At 47.5% G+C, this 14,781-nt stretch overlaps 1 protein-coding gene across 16 annotated transcripts in view; it reads left to right on the forward strand.

Annotated features, from left to right (window-relative positions):
• The window catches only part of TMEM164 (transmembrane protein 164), a 177,843-nt gene that overhangs the window by 124,822 nt on the left and 38,240 nt on the right, over positions 1-14,781 (forward strand). For 15 of the 16 annotated variants that reach the window (XR_003429311.1, XR_003429310.1, XR_003429308.1 and 12 more), the window contains one exon: positions 2,323-2,401. The exons of the other annotated variant lie outside the window; for it this stretch is intronic. Coding sequence is in view for 11 of the 15 variants with exons in the window: in XM_027089526.1 (XP_026945327.1) it covers positions 2,323-2,401 (79 nt within the window). In the remaining 4 variants the exon portion in view is untranslated. The remainder of the gene's footprint in view (positions 1-2,322; positions 2,402-14,781) is intronic. 16 annotated transcript variants of the gene reach the window in all.

The following is a 14,781-nucleotide window of genomic DNA, read 5'->3' on the forward strand; positions in this document are numbered from 1 at the left end:
GTGGAGTTAATGGGAACAGTTACAGGTGAATTAATAGGTGAACTGATAGTTAACAAAGTGCTTAATGGTTCCTGGCATGCAATAAGGATTCTACAAATGTTTGTTTTAGTAAAATTTTTAAAAATGTTTTTACAGCAATCTTATAACAGCATAACTGTTTTAATTTTACTGGTGCCAAAACTGGGATGGAGGGGTTAAGTGACTTGCCCGAGGCCACAGGGATATTAACTGGCGGATTCAAATCTAGAATAGGAATTTGGCAGACTTGAAAGTCCTCGTTTGCGGCCGCAATGCTGAACTGCCTCCCCGGACCTGCCTGGTGGGGAGTTTGCTTTCTAGAAGGGCTGTGAGGGAAGGGAAAGCAAGTGGGCACCGTGAGTCTAGGTGGGTAAATAGTGGCTGGAGTCTGAGACTTCAGCAATGGGGATACTGCTTGGGGACCTGGCTGGGACCCGGGTGAGCCCAGTTCTCTGCTCCCTGCTGTGGGAGCAGCAGGGAGAGGTCTAGTCCCTTAGGCGCCAGAGAGCTGAGCCTTCCCGAGCCCTTTGCCTTCTTGCCTGCTTTCTGTGTGACCGCAGTCTAGTCAGTTAATTTAAGGTAGTAGAGTGGTCCCAGGCCACGTTACTCTGAGGGTCCCCGTGGGCCTCGCAGGCCTCCAGAGTTACCTCCTGCTGGTGGTTTCCTCCACTGTGAAACCCCATGACCCCTGAAAGCTACTCCAGCGAGGTCTACAGAGACGCTTGGAACCTCATTTCTCTTTCTGGGATTTTACATTTCTTTCTGTGAGCATAAAATAATAGTCGATTATCATCTGGGTCCTTGGGAAATTTTCCTTCTGAGTCGGTTTTTATTTTCAAGAGCCAGACCGGTGACTCTGTCCAGGGTCTGCAGTCATCTCAGCTCCCATTCTAGGAGCTCTGCCATCTTTTGGTTTGGGCCCTTGGGTTCCTGGGTGTCGGGAGCCCAGAACTGGGTCCTCTCATGAGCTCACATGTTTGGTTCTGCGCTCGCCCTGTTGGGCACAGTGAGGCAGCTGACCCTTGCCCTGGGTGTCCTTGTTTCTCTGGGCTTCCCCTTGGCGGTCGGGGTGGGGGGGAGGTGTGTGGGTGTGCGTGTGTGTACCTGTGTGTGTGTGTGTCTGTGTAGGGCTGTGTAAGCCCCGGAGGCCAGGCCTCTTGCCAGCAGCTGCAGTTCTTTTCCCAAAATTGAGTTAGCCGCTCAGCTGTTTCCACTCTCCCCCCACTGCCAAGCGCTGCAGCACAGTCCCTGTGCCAGGTTGAAAGAGCACTCTGCTTTGGTAATTTAGAGCTTCCATTTTGAGAGAGATGGGAAACAGGAGTGAATGAGTGGGCACGTTGGATGGAAGGAGGGTGGGGACATTCTTTTTGGCAAGCTACGCCAGAACTGGCCCAGCTGCTTGGTCTTCACCCAAAATTAGGGCTAACCCTGGACTGACCCCAAGTATCCCGTGGAGAAACTCTTTATTCTTGGATCTAGACCTAACCAGACCTGGCAATCAATATTTTTTAATCTGCAAAATGGGAATAATAAATCCTGCCCCATATGTTCTTCATGTCAAATGAGAAATAAGCTTTTAAGTAGTCCATCAGCTACTCACCAGGAGCAGGAAGTGACGCAAGCCTGTGTTTCTTCAAGTATATTTCTGCAGAACACTAAGTGCTATTTTGTTTTACAAAGGCACTGGCTAAATAAGTTTTGGGCCACACCGGATAAACAGTGTTAAGCAGCCTTCTTTTTTTTTTTTTTTTTTTTTTTGTGGTACGCGGGCCGCTCACTGTTGTGGCCTCTCCTGTTGCGGGGCACAGGCTCCGGACGCGCAGGCCCAGCGGCCATGGCTCACGGGCCCAGCCGCTGCGCGGCATGTGGGATCTTCCCGGACTGGGGCACGAGCCCGTGTCCCCTGCATCGGCAGGCGGACTCTCAACCACTGCGCCACCAGGGAAGCCCAAGCAGTCTTCTTCTTTGCACAGACCCCACAGGTCCTTAATCTACCACTAATATACATGGTGAATCTCCAAGGGGATAGATTGTAGGTAACATTTCTTAAATTTTTCGCCAAACTTTCTCAGTGGAGCAGTTTTCAAGTACCATCTCTGCAAAATACACTTTGGAAGATGCCAGCGTAGGTCATAGGTATATTCATTTCATTCTTTTTTCTCTAACTGCAAAGGGAGTTGAACTGGTTGAAGTGCATGGGGTTGCTAAGATGTGGGTCCTTGGGAGCGAGGGCGTTCAGCTTCAGAATCTGTTGGAATGAGTGCTTCCTGCTCTGAAACACTTCTCTCTCTCCTGTCCTTACAGCTCCCCTTTGAATTGGAGATTTACTACATTCAGCATGTTATGCTCTACGTGGTACCCATCTACCTGCTCTGGAAAGGAGGTAAGGCCAGCAGGCCCCACCCCTGTGCCATCCCGACACGTAGCCTCACCCTTCTGTTTGGGGCCCTCACAACCTCTTGGGTGCCTATCAGAATCTTGAGGTGCTGCCTGGCTGGGTCTGTGCAGACACCAGGCAGTGGGAAAACAACGGGCACAGATGAGGCCCGCAAAGAGCCTGGTGGCTTTCCAGAACCATCCTTTGTGTGGGTGAGCTCGGTGCCACTGGCGGCCTGTCCTAGGGCCGAGGCCTCAGGCTCTGTGACGTTGGGTTTTCACGGAGCCTCACGCACTCCGTCACTCGCTTCTGCTTGTGCCTTCTCCCGGCCTCAGTGTGCAGCATAGGGTACAAGAAGAGAAGGGCCTTGTGCTTTTGTTCGTTATACCCATCCTCAGAACTAAAAAAGGTATTGAAACGGGCAAGAAGTCCAGAAACTGGGATTATGGGATTGAGGGAAGAGGCAGGTGAAAGAGCAGTGACCTTCATGTAAAACAAAGCATCGAAAATCTTCATTTGATCATCAGGGGAGAGACCGCCAACCTGGTCAGGAAGTTGATCTCTTTGTGACCTCACAATGACCCTTAAATGATCCCCTCCCTCTACTGTGTAGTAGACAAACGAGAAGGGGAGACTGGCTGTGAGAGCCCCCTTGTCGATGTTCTGACCTTCCCGGAAGGCCCTGTACCTGGAAATCATCCTCTTCTAGTCATAGCCACCAGCCTCTCTATCTTGGTTGCTGGGACTTTTCTGGGAGACCAACCTCACCCCAGGCAGCAAGGGTTTCATTTCTATCACGTGAAGCCACATGGACCCTAAAACCCACTGGGAGATCGTTTGGAAGTCGTGCTTCCTCTAACTCAGGAATTCTAGCAAATCTTAAGAACTCCTGGCACGAGGGAGCCTCAAGGACCAGTCAACCGGGGGACATGCTGGAGGATGGGAACTGTTGCTCTCCTTGGAGTCTACTTACAGTCAAGGGTCCCTGGTTTCTGTCAGTTAGGACTCTTCTTAGGACCTGTCTCTAAATATTCTTTGAGGCTGTCTTTACCCTGTATAGCCACTTGGGGTCTCACACTGTCAAAGAGCACTTCCTTTTAATTTGCACTAAACACACTCTTTGTCCCCACTGAGCTTTTAGAGATGTCTGACGTTCCAATATCTAGGTGACTTGTGCCATTTCTCAGGTCTGTCCCCTGTGGCACAGGAAATAGCTTCCTAATAATATGTTAAGTCTCAGAGATACACTCATTCGGAAGGGAACCAGGCAGGAAGCTGTCCCAGGGCTCCAGAGCCCCTCCACTCATGGTTCCTGGTTTCTGAGGTGTGGGATGCAAGTTCTGGCCAAATGCGCATGGCTATTAGTTAAACCTATTTGTGCTCTGAGGTGGCATAAAAGTCTGTCAGTTGGCCGAGCCAGAGTGGTCTGACACGGAAAATACCCAGTAGCCTCTACGCGCCCCGCCTCTTCCAAAAATCCCACCACCTGGGAAGCTACACTTTCTAGAAGTGGCTGATCCCACTGCAGCCTTCTTTTGAATCTGTTGCTGCACTGTTTGGGGGAACCGAGCTAAGGAAGTAGGGATTCCAAAGTCTTAGTTCCAGTTTACTTATTTGTTTACTGTGAGTGAGCCTTCCCCTCTCCTCTGGTCCCTGGCTTTGAAAAGAGGCTGTAATAATAGGAACAGTAATGGCAACCACAGTGTAACTATCAATGCCTACTTTTCATTGAGCGTTTTCTGTGCAGGATACTGTGCTAGGCATGTTTTGCGTATGTCCCCATCACAGCTAACCTGGTGAAAAAATCCTCCTTCTACAGAGGGGAGAAAAAAAAAATCAAGGCTCAGGAAGCTTAGGTACCTTGCCCTGCAGCTTGAATTCAAAGCCTGGCCTTGATTCTGTCATATACCGTGTTGTCCTAAAAGACAGATGTGTGTCTCCTGACCACATCAGGCTGGGAATCAGCCCTTCAGCCTGCCCTGCTTCAGCCAGTCACTCAACACAGACAGGCGTACCTCATTTTATTGCACTTGGCTTTATCGTGTTTTGTTTTTTTTTTACAAATTAAAGGTTTGTGGCAACCTTGCATTGTCAGAGGATGGTTAGCATTTTTTAGCAATAAAGTATTTTCTAATGAAGGTATGTACTTTGTTTTTTTAGCCATGATGCTATTGCACACTTAACAGAATACAGTATAACGTAAACGTAACTTTGATATGTGCTGGGAAACCAAAAGAATCACGCGGCTCACTATTGCGCTATTCGCTTTATGGCCGTGGTCTGCAACCAAACCCGCAGCAACTCCGAGGTGTGCCGGGATTTGTTCAACACCTACTATGTGCAGAGCGTTTGCGCTAGGGAATCAGAGACGAACCAGAAAGGCCCAGTCCTTCCACAGGAAGTCCCTGTCTGAGAGAGAAGACAGACAGGTGTAATACAGCGTGACAAGTGCAACTGTGAGAGCGTGATAGGATTTCCGAAGCCTTGTTCGCCTTCCCTGCTTTACCATTTCTGGGCTCTTGTGTGCTCTTGGCTTCCTTTCTGGCTCTTTGCTGTCATCTGCTGTTCACTTGGGGGAAATTATGAGCATATAGAGGAAATAAAAAATCTGGATTTCCTGAGGTTGGTTTTACCTTCACGTGAGCCTTGGATGTAGGCCTTGCAGAGGGGGCGTGGATCTGGAGTGAACAGTGGGAAGAGTATTCCCTGAAAACCAAAAAGCTGAGAGTTTGGGGCTTCTCTTCCCTAATAAAAGTCTTGTAATTTTCCAGAGATAGCTGGCTCAGGAGTTTTTACCCAAGGCCAGACAGCTCTCCTTTACGTACCTCCCATGCCCGGGAACCCTGTTTCCCTGAAAGGCAAGGTACTGCTTCTCCTGTGGTTTGGGGGTGTCTAGGGGGTGCTAAGTGGGAATCTCATTCCCCCCTCGTTTCTGCAGCCCTTCGGCACCACCACAGTAAACGTGACCTCCCCTGTCCACACGCTCTTTTCTTCCTCCAGCCGGGCTCTTTACTTCTCTTTCCTTTCCTCCCAACTCTGACTTTGGCCGTGTGCAACTCCACCCTTACCCTCAGCTCTTCACAGAACACAAAGTCCTCCCAGCTCTTGCCTGAAACTCCCTTTACCGGAGGCTGTTCTCTCCGCTGGGCCCTTTGTGCCGCCCGGCTCTCCACTGTCTCTTCCAGACCCCTGTTTCGCCTCTGCCTTCTCTGACAGTGCTTTCTCCTCTACCATCTCTCTTTTTCACCACCACCACCACCTAAACCTCTTGGTCACTTCTCCCACATTCCGCCATGCCTTTGGCCCATGGCGCTCTCACTGTTTTCATTACAAGCTAGCCAGCATCCTGAGAGCCTTCCGGTGAGGGGCACTCATCCCACCCCCAGCTTCTCAAGGTTTGGGCTTCTTAATTGCAGCGACTTCTGCATCCCCTCTAGCCACCTGGCCCTTGCTTTCCACTAAAACTCTTCTATCTGAGATCATAAGCCTTGATGTCCTTTTCTTTGACCCAAATATCTACTCCTTTCAACCTCCCCTTTTCCCCGGTCAGCTTGTGCCACTATGACCAATTACTGGAACTTTCCCTTCACCAGCTCCTGAGACTGTCTCACTCCCTTGTCCCATCCACTGGGATTAGTGTCTAATCCCAGTGTCCAGTCTTAGTCTACTGAGAAAATCTCTCCGATCACTCAGATTTGGGCCACAGAAATCCCATGGTCTCTGTTACAATTGTGCTCTCAACAGCATCGCTCGCTTATTTTCTGTCTTTCACTGGCTCCTGCACACGCTGCCCTCAGAAGTCATATGCCAAAGCTTTACCGCCCTCCCCAAACTTCCTGTCCAGTCTATTCAAACTTCCAGTCCTCTCCGCTTTCAGTAGATGTTCTCCCAATAAATGACTGGGGAAATACAGACTTGCTGGTGTGAATTTTCCCGCAGCGACCTCTCTCCACTTGATAAGTTTCTTTAACCACGCCCATCCTTAGGTTCCTCCCTCCCGTCTTGGAGGGAGTGGTGTTCCTCCAGCACATGGCTGGTCCCACACCCCGGTGTGGTTGCCTCGCATCCCTTCCACCTCCTCTGGAACCTCATCCCATCAGTAAGTCCCTTGTTTATCTGGATTTTCAATGCTTCACTACTGGCTTTTCAGTCTTCCCTATTCTAAAAAACTTTAACTCCACACAACTCCATCTTTCATCCTCCCTGTCAGCTAAGCATCTTTAAAAAATAGTTCAGGGCTTCCCTGGTGGCGCAGTGGTTGAGAGTCCGCCTGCCGAGGCAGGGGACGCGGGTTCGTGCCCCGGTCCGGGAAGATCCCACATGCCGCGGAGCGGCTGGGCCCGTGAGCCATGGCCGCTGAGCCTGCGCGTCCGGAGCCTGTGCTCCGCAATGGGAGAGGCCACGACAGTGAGAGGCCCGCGTACCGCAAAAAAAAAAAAAAAAAAAAGTCCAAACAATATTTCCTGAATTTCAGTTCTTTGGACATAATAAGTTTTGCCTTATTCATTATAATCACCTGTATTATATTATATATGTAATATTTGATCTGTTGATTTTTTTTTTCCTAAGATATATTTGTTTTTAAGAGAAGCCTTATACTCTCTGTGAAATCCTGGATTCAGTACACTGGTTATCTATTTTAATACACCTTAAATATATAACTTTTAAATTAAAAACAAAATGTTTACTACCTGAAATCACCTCATGAATAGGACATAACTTTTTTTTTGGAACATCTTTATTGGAGTATAATTGCTTTACAATGGTGTGTTAGTTTCTGCCGTATAACAAAGTGAGTCAGTTATACATATGTTCCCATATCTCTTCCCTCTTGCATCTCCCTCCCTCCCACCCTCCCTATCCCACCCCTCTAGGTGGTCAGAGAGCACCGAGCTGATCTCCCTGTGCTATGCGGCTGCTTCCCACTAGCTATCGGTTTTACGTTTGGTAGTGTATATATGTCCATGCCACTCTCTCACTTTATAGGACGTAACTTTGAATGACTCTTGTCTGCATCTGATGAGCCCTCTTTTTAGTTACGTTTCATTCATCAGAATGTTGCCATCTGATGTCTACCCACACTGCCCACCTCTTCGTGGAAACAGCACTTCTAAAGATTACCAACAACTGTGTGACCAAGTCTAATGGCCGTCTCTCAGGCTTCATCCTGCCCGCACTCTTTGCTACGTTGGATGTTGTTGAACACTCCTTTTTGGAATGTTCTACTCTCAGGGCTTCCAACATCCCCCCCTGCCCCCGCTCCCGCTTGCCCACCTCACTGACCATGCCTTCCCAAGTCTCCTGCAGGAGTTCTCTTTCCTCTGTCCTCCAAGTTGTTGATTTCCCCCAGAGTTCTGTTCTGGCCTCACCTCTCGCTCTGCTACTCCCGGCATGGTCTCATGTGCTTACACAATTTAGCCACCAGTCTGTGCAGCGATGGCCACCCCATTGCCCTCTGCAGCCTGGAATCTTAGGAGATTCCTTTTCATGTTGTTAACTCAAGCATCTCCACCTGAACATGTCAAGCATACTCAAGATATGCTTGATACTCAAGATATCATATCAAGATAGTCAAGATATCATAAGCTCATCTTGTCTGTGCGCACTTATTATCTTCCCCATCAGCTCTGCTTCTCTTCCTGCGGCTTTTGACAGGTAGCACCACCAGTCACCCCAGGCAGAACCTGGGAATCATCCCTACCCTCGCATCTATTTCATCCATTCATCTAACACATACGTCTTCATCCGTTTGGGCTGTCATAGCCAGATACTACTGACTGGGTAGCTTTTAAACAACAGAAATTTATTGCTCATAGTTCTGGAGGCTGGGAATTCTGAGATCAAGTCACCAGCATGGTCACCTTCTTGTGAGGCCCCTCTTCCTGGTTCCTAGCTGGCCCCTTCTCACTGTGCCCTCACATGGTGGACGGGATTAGGGATCCCCCTAGAGTGTCTTTTATAAGGGCACTAATCCCATTCATGAGGGCTTCACCCTCATGGCCTAAGCACCTCCCAAAGGCCCCACCTCCTAATACGTTCACATTGGGGGTTAGAATTTTACCACATGAATTTTGGGGGACACAAACATTCAAACCATAGCAACATATTTACACGTGCCCTTTTTCTGCCAGCCTCTGCGCTGGCCACTGGGGGGGCCCTGATGAGCGAAAATCAGACCCCACTCCTTCCCTCATAGAATTCGTAATGTAGTGGGGGGAGCCAGATGTGAATTCAGTAATCACACAAATGGACATATAGTTAGAACTGAGCTAAGTACTCTGAAGGAAAGGAACGTGCTTTTATGAGAGCCTAGAACAAAACAAGCTGACTTAGTATGGAAGTTCTGGGGAGAGTTCCCTGAGGAAGTGACATTTCAACAGAGATCTCAAGGATGAGTAGGAGTTTACTAGGTAAGTGTAGGATTAAGGGAGGTGAACCCTTGTAACTGGACAAAATGGCAGATATGCCAGCACCTCAGCAGGAGGGAGAACTGGAGGGAGGGCAGATGACCCTGGGCCTGAGGGGCAGATATGGAGGGCTTTGTGGTCAGGGGTTTGGCCTTTATTCTAAGAGCTGTAGAAAGCCAGTGAAAGTTTTAAGAAGGGGCATAGCATCAGCTTGTTTTTCCTATTGATTCTTTTCTTGTGTAATTCATTGATATAGCTCTGTATCCAAGATACAGAAAGCCATTCTGTGAAAAAACACCTTCCCACCCCTTCCCGCATTCACAGCAACAAGTCCACAGGTTACCACCATTGTTGTTTTTGGCATATCCTCCCAGAATTTCTCTTTTTTTGTATATATAAGTAAGTTTTTAAAATATTTTATTTTCTTCTTAACACACACATCCCCAAATAGCATACCACACAACTGTTTTGTTGCTGTTACTATTTTGCTTAGCACTGTGTCTTAAAGAGCTTTCCAAGTAAGCCCATAGGAAGCTTTCTCATTCACAGCAGCATGCGTTCTGTTGGGTGGATGATAAAATACAGGGTAATAAAAATGGCAACACTTTATGTAGCACTGTGATGTACCATTGTTTCAAGCTCTTCCCATACATTAACTCATTGAATCCCCACCACAATCCTCTCAGGTAGGTGTTATGTCATCTCCGTTTTACAGATGAGGAAACATGCTCAGATAGTAAGTAGCCGAACCGGGATTTGAACTTGGCGGTGCGGCTTTTAGACACAACACAAGGCTACAACACTCTACTGTAATTTATTTATCCCATCTCCTCTTGATAGACATTTAGGTTGTTTCCAACCTCTCACTAATATAAATAACACTGCACTGAACGACCTTGAACCTATGCCATTTTGCAGGTGTGCAAGTGTGTCTAAAAGATACATCCCCCTAAGTGGAATTGCTGAATCAAAGAGTATATGCATTTGTAAATTTGACGGATATTTCCAAACCCAGAAACATTATACCAATTTAAATGCTCCTTAGCAATGTGGAAGAGTGTCTGTTTCCACACAGCCTCACCAAAAGAGGCTTTTGGCTTATTTCCAACCTTTCCACTTTTTGCCCATCTGATGGGTAAAACTGATGGTTTATTGATCTAGTTTTAATTTGAATTTCTCTTACTTTGAGTGAGGCTGAGCCTCTTTTTACATGTTTCAATTGGCGTTTGATTTCCTTGTCCTTGAATTCTGTGTTCCTCTCATGTGCTCATTCTTCTCATTGTTGCTTTTGTTTTTTACAAAATTAAATCCTGGGAGCTCTTTATAAAGAGAAGTTGGCCCTTTGGGATACGACCTGCAGATATCTTCCCCACTTTTGTCATTTGTTTTGTAACTTTGCTCATGGTTTATTTTTGCCAGGTAGGATGTTTACATTTCCATGTAATGTATCAATTATTTTACGGCATCTGAATTTTGAGTCATGGGTAGAAGGCCCTTCCCTACTCCAACGTCATAAAAAATATATATCCCATATTTTCTTCTGCTATGTTAGTAGTTCCATTTATTTATTTTTTATTATTTTTTTTTACCTTTAAGTCTTTTATCCACTTGGAATTTGTCCTGGTATTAAAGGGACCAGCTTTATTTCCAGATGGTCTCTCATTTGTCCCAACACTGTTTATCAAATAGTCCGGCCTGATCAGATCTGCTTGTGGAAAAGATCGTGCCGGTGCTGTGGACGGAGGTCACCATGTTCTCCTACTTTTACCTCCTAGATGGCTCTCACGGCCATCCCCTTCTTGCCGTCTCTAGGGCCACAACCTTGGGCTGAGCCACCATGGCAGTTGGCTCTGTGTGATCTCCCTGCCCCCAGCCTCCCCCACTCCTCCTAACAGCCCTTTAGCCCTGGCAACTCCCAAAGCTGTTTCTAAAGCCCACATTGGCTCATAGCACTTCCCTGTTTGGAAACCTTCAGTGATTCCCCCTTGTCCCAGAGCACTGTGCGTCCTCCCAGGGGCACAAAAGACCCTGTGTGCCCTGGCCCTGCCCCTTTCCCTTCGTGTTCCTCCTTTCCTTGTTCTCTGCACTCTGGTGATACCCAAATCCTTAGGGTCCCCTGAGTTTACTGTGCAACTTTCATGGCTCTGTGCCCTTGAAAATGCCATGACTTCTGGCAGGAATACCCATGTCTAGCTTGTTGGCCAGGAAAGCATGCCTTCTTCAAAACTCACCTCCGCAGTCACCTTCTCCAGGCAGCCCTCTTATTCTGTGGCTGAACTTGTCACACTGCAGTGCAGGTGTCTGTTTACATGCCCGTCACTCTAAGGACAGGAATTTTTCTTTCGTTCTCGATATCTCAGGGATGAATGAATGACTGTATATCCACACACTACGCATTGCACATATCCTGTTATACATCTTACAAGCTAACGTTTATTGTGCACTTTCCATGAACTGTGCACTGGGTAAGAGTTTTACAAGATGATCTTGAGCTCACTGAATCCGCACAAAGTTCACTAGACCTACGGGGCCCATGACGTTGGATGTGGGGAAAAAAAAATCACGTTTTCATTTGCATTAACTCCAACTGAAATACAGCATTTCCTTCAGTTCTGAATCGCAGACAGCAACACACAGTTGCATTTGCAGTACGTGGCATGTTGTCGTTAATATAAATCACAGATATTTTCTACTGATTACAGCCGCTACAGATAATCTGTTTTTTTTCTTTTTTGCGGTACGCGGGCCTCTCACTGTTGTGGCCTCTCCGGTTGCAGAGCACAGGCTCCAGACGCGCAGGCTCAGCAGCCATGGCTCACGGGCCCAGCCGCTCCACGGCATGTGGGATCTTCCCGGACTGGGGCACGAACCCGCGTCCCCTGCATCGGCAGGCGGACTCTCAAACACTGCGCCACCAGGGAAGCCCCGAGTTTTTGTTTGTTTGTTTGTTTTTTCCAGATAATCTTGAAAAATCATTTTCACTTCATCATCACCTCAATATTTAAAGACATTTATTATTTAAAAGTATTTTGCTGGGGCTTCCCTGGTGGCGCAGTGGTTGAGAGTCCGCCTGCCGATGCAGGGGACACGGGTTCGTGCCCCGGTCCGGGAAGATCCCACATGCCGGAGCGGCTGTGCCCGTAAGCCATGGCCGCTGAGCCTGTGCATCCGGAGCCTGTGCTCCGCAACGGGAGAGGCCACAACAGTGAGAGGCCCGCGTACCATTAAAAAAAAAAAAAAAAAAAAAAAAAGTATTTTGCTAACTGTATTTTGATAGTATTTTTTCTTTTATAACCCTGTATCTTTTATTTTAGATATTTATATTTAAAATATACTTAATATATAAATATAATATATTTAATATGTAATGTATTTTAGATATTTATATTTTAAAAGCTTTATTCTGAGAGAGGGCCCCAAACAGCCCAAGGGTTCCAAGGTACCCAAGGGTTAGACACCCCTGCACTAGAGTTTAAACTGGCATTTGAAACCAGGCAGGCAGGCGTCATGACCACACTGCATGTAGTTGCTGGATATGACAGACTGTGGGTTCGAATCCTGGTTCTGGCACTTGGGCTAGTGCCTTCATCTTTCTGTGTCTGTTTTCTCATTTGTAAAATGAGGATTAGTAGTTGTGTTGTGAGGGGTCAGAGAGCTCATATATGTAGAGTATATAGAACAGTGCCTGACACATGGTAAGTGCTGTGTATTGTTCTTATTATTAACCGCTTATACTGCCTCTCGTTAATTTCGCCTCTGTCTTCCAACTAGACTGTGGGCTCTTGGGGTCAGGGTTGTACCTTGCCGACTTCTAAAGCCACAGGCTTGCAGATACGAAGTGCATGTTTGTCAGTGGATTTAACACTGCTGACACCCCTCCTCTTAGATGCCCGTTTCTCCTTTGAGCCCCACGACACCCCTGTCTCCAGGTTCTCCTCCTTCTCCGGCTGTTTCTCCTCCGGCTCCTCTGTCCTCCTGCCTGCCCCAGAGATCCTGGCATTCCCCATCTATAGATGCGGGCCCGAGAAACGCCACAGGTACTTTAGATTAAACATCTGCAATCAGCTTCCTCAATTCCATGCTCCTCCCTCCAACCTGCAGTTCTTCTCTTCCTCTGTTTCTTATCTTAGTGGTTCTACCAGCCATCCAGTGCCAAAATCCAAGGCAGCTTCCCGGACCCCCTCCTCTGCCTCATCCCCTATACCAATCGGCTCAGAAGTTCTGAGGACCCAGATTCTCAAAATGCTTGCCAGTTTGGCCCCCAACCCCCTGTCCTAGGCCAGGCTCTCAGCGTCCATTGCTGGGACTAGTACTTTGATTCTTCTCTCCTCTCCCTGCCCCCTGATTGCCCCTACCTCCCACGCAGTCTCTCCTGCATCCAGTCTCCAAAATACCTTTCTAAAGAAAGCAAACTGATCAGAATTCACTCCGCTGCTTAAAATTCCCATACAGGATGAAGACCAAACTCCTTTACGTGGCATTCAAGACTGTTCACAATCTGACCCTTGCCTTTCTCTTGGACCCAATTTCCCATCACTTAAGAGTTCCACTCCCGTTACTTTTCCCTTCAAAGTCATACCTGCGCCCCCTGTCCCCTGCCCAATACACAAACCAGCTTCTCTATTTTGGACCTGGCAAACTCAGCATCCTCCTCTACAAGTTAGCTCAAAGGTGCTACCTCCTCTCTGGATCTGTGTCTGACTTTCCTAGGCAGCCTAAGGCACATTTTCCTGGAAGTTCCTTATACTTTTTATATTCCATATCCAATTGTTTATCTGTGCTTCGCCACTAGGTGGCAGTCTCGTCTTTTCATCTTTTCAGGAGATGAAGCTGTATTGGGTTGGCCAAAAGGTGTGTTCAGGTTTCGTTCGGGTTTTTCCGTAACATCTTAGGGGAAAACCCGAACGAACTTTTTGGCGAAGCCAGTAGAATTAAAATCATATTTTATTGTAATTTAAATTAATAATAAATCCTTAAATTAATAATAGTGTTTATTATAATTAAGATGCTATAGGAGCAAGAGAGAGGATGAAGTCTTCTGAGGTCACAGGATTTTGGTCTGGGTAGCCATGGGCGGGGGGATTGGCTGCGCCTAATGCATAGGGAGCACAGAAGGAAGGAGCATATTTTAAGGAGGAAGGCGATTTTACTTGAGTTTAAGGCAATTCTAGGCTCTCCAGGTTGAGATGTCCAGGAGGCCATTGAATGGAATATTCTGGAGCTGTTCAGGGGAGTCTGGGCTAGAGGCTGTCTTTGATAGCTTCGGTATAAAGGTGATGGATATAAACATGGGAATGATGAGATGATCCAGGGTAACTGTGTAGGTGGGGAGGAGATAGAACTTTGAAAAAGGCCTTGTGGGACATGAACCTGTAAATAATAGACAGGAAGAAGAAGGTAAGGAAATTGTAGGAATGGTCAGAGCAACAGAGGAGTGGCTGGTTGTTCTGGAAGCGAAGGCACTAGCAATTGTCATCAAAGGACTAGTGATCCAGAGTGCCACATTGTTTCAGAGGGCTCCAGGAAAGTGAGGTCGTTGGCGATGTGAGGATGGGACAGAAGCACTTAAGGACATTAAGGAAGGAGGGGTGAAGGGCTTTGCAGAGTCAAGGGAGGGGTTTATCCCCCCTGCTTTCCCCTCTTCCCCCTCCCTCTCTGCCCATGGCTTGGGCACATTCAGGTGCTAAGATGAAAGCCGGTCATGAGAGGGCACATTGAAGGCACTGGGAGAAAGGGGAGTGAATGACTCAGGTGATGACAACCGCTGAGGATGAAAGGGCTTGATGGTAGACTGAGAAGGGTAATGACAAGAGGAGTGAGTGCTGTGGGAAATGAGAGAAGGAGATAAGTCTAGACTGTTCCCAGTGCTGTCCAGTGGAATGCTCTGTGATGCCAGAGGTATTCTATATCTGCTCTGTTCATCATGGCAGCCATGAGCTCCAGGTGGCTCCTGAGCAGATGAAATGTGGCTCGTGCGGT

The sequence above is a fragment of the Aethalodelphis obliquidens genome, unplaced genomic scaffold (assembly GCF_003676395.1).
Source record: "Aethalodelphis obliquidens isolate GAN/ISIS:26980383/991018 unplaced genomic scaffold, ASM367639v1 scaffold66, whole genome shotgun sequence".
Classification (NCBI taxonomy): Eukaryota; Metazoa; Chordata; class Mammalia; order Artiodactyla; family Delphinidae; genus Aethalodelphis; species Aethalodelphis obliquidens.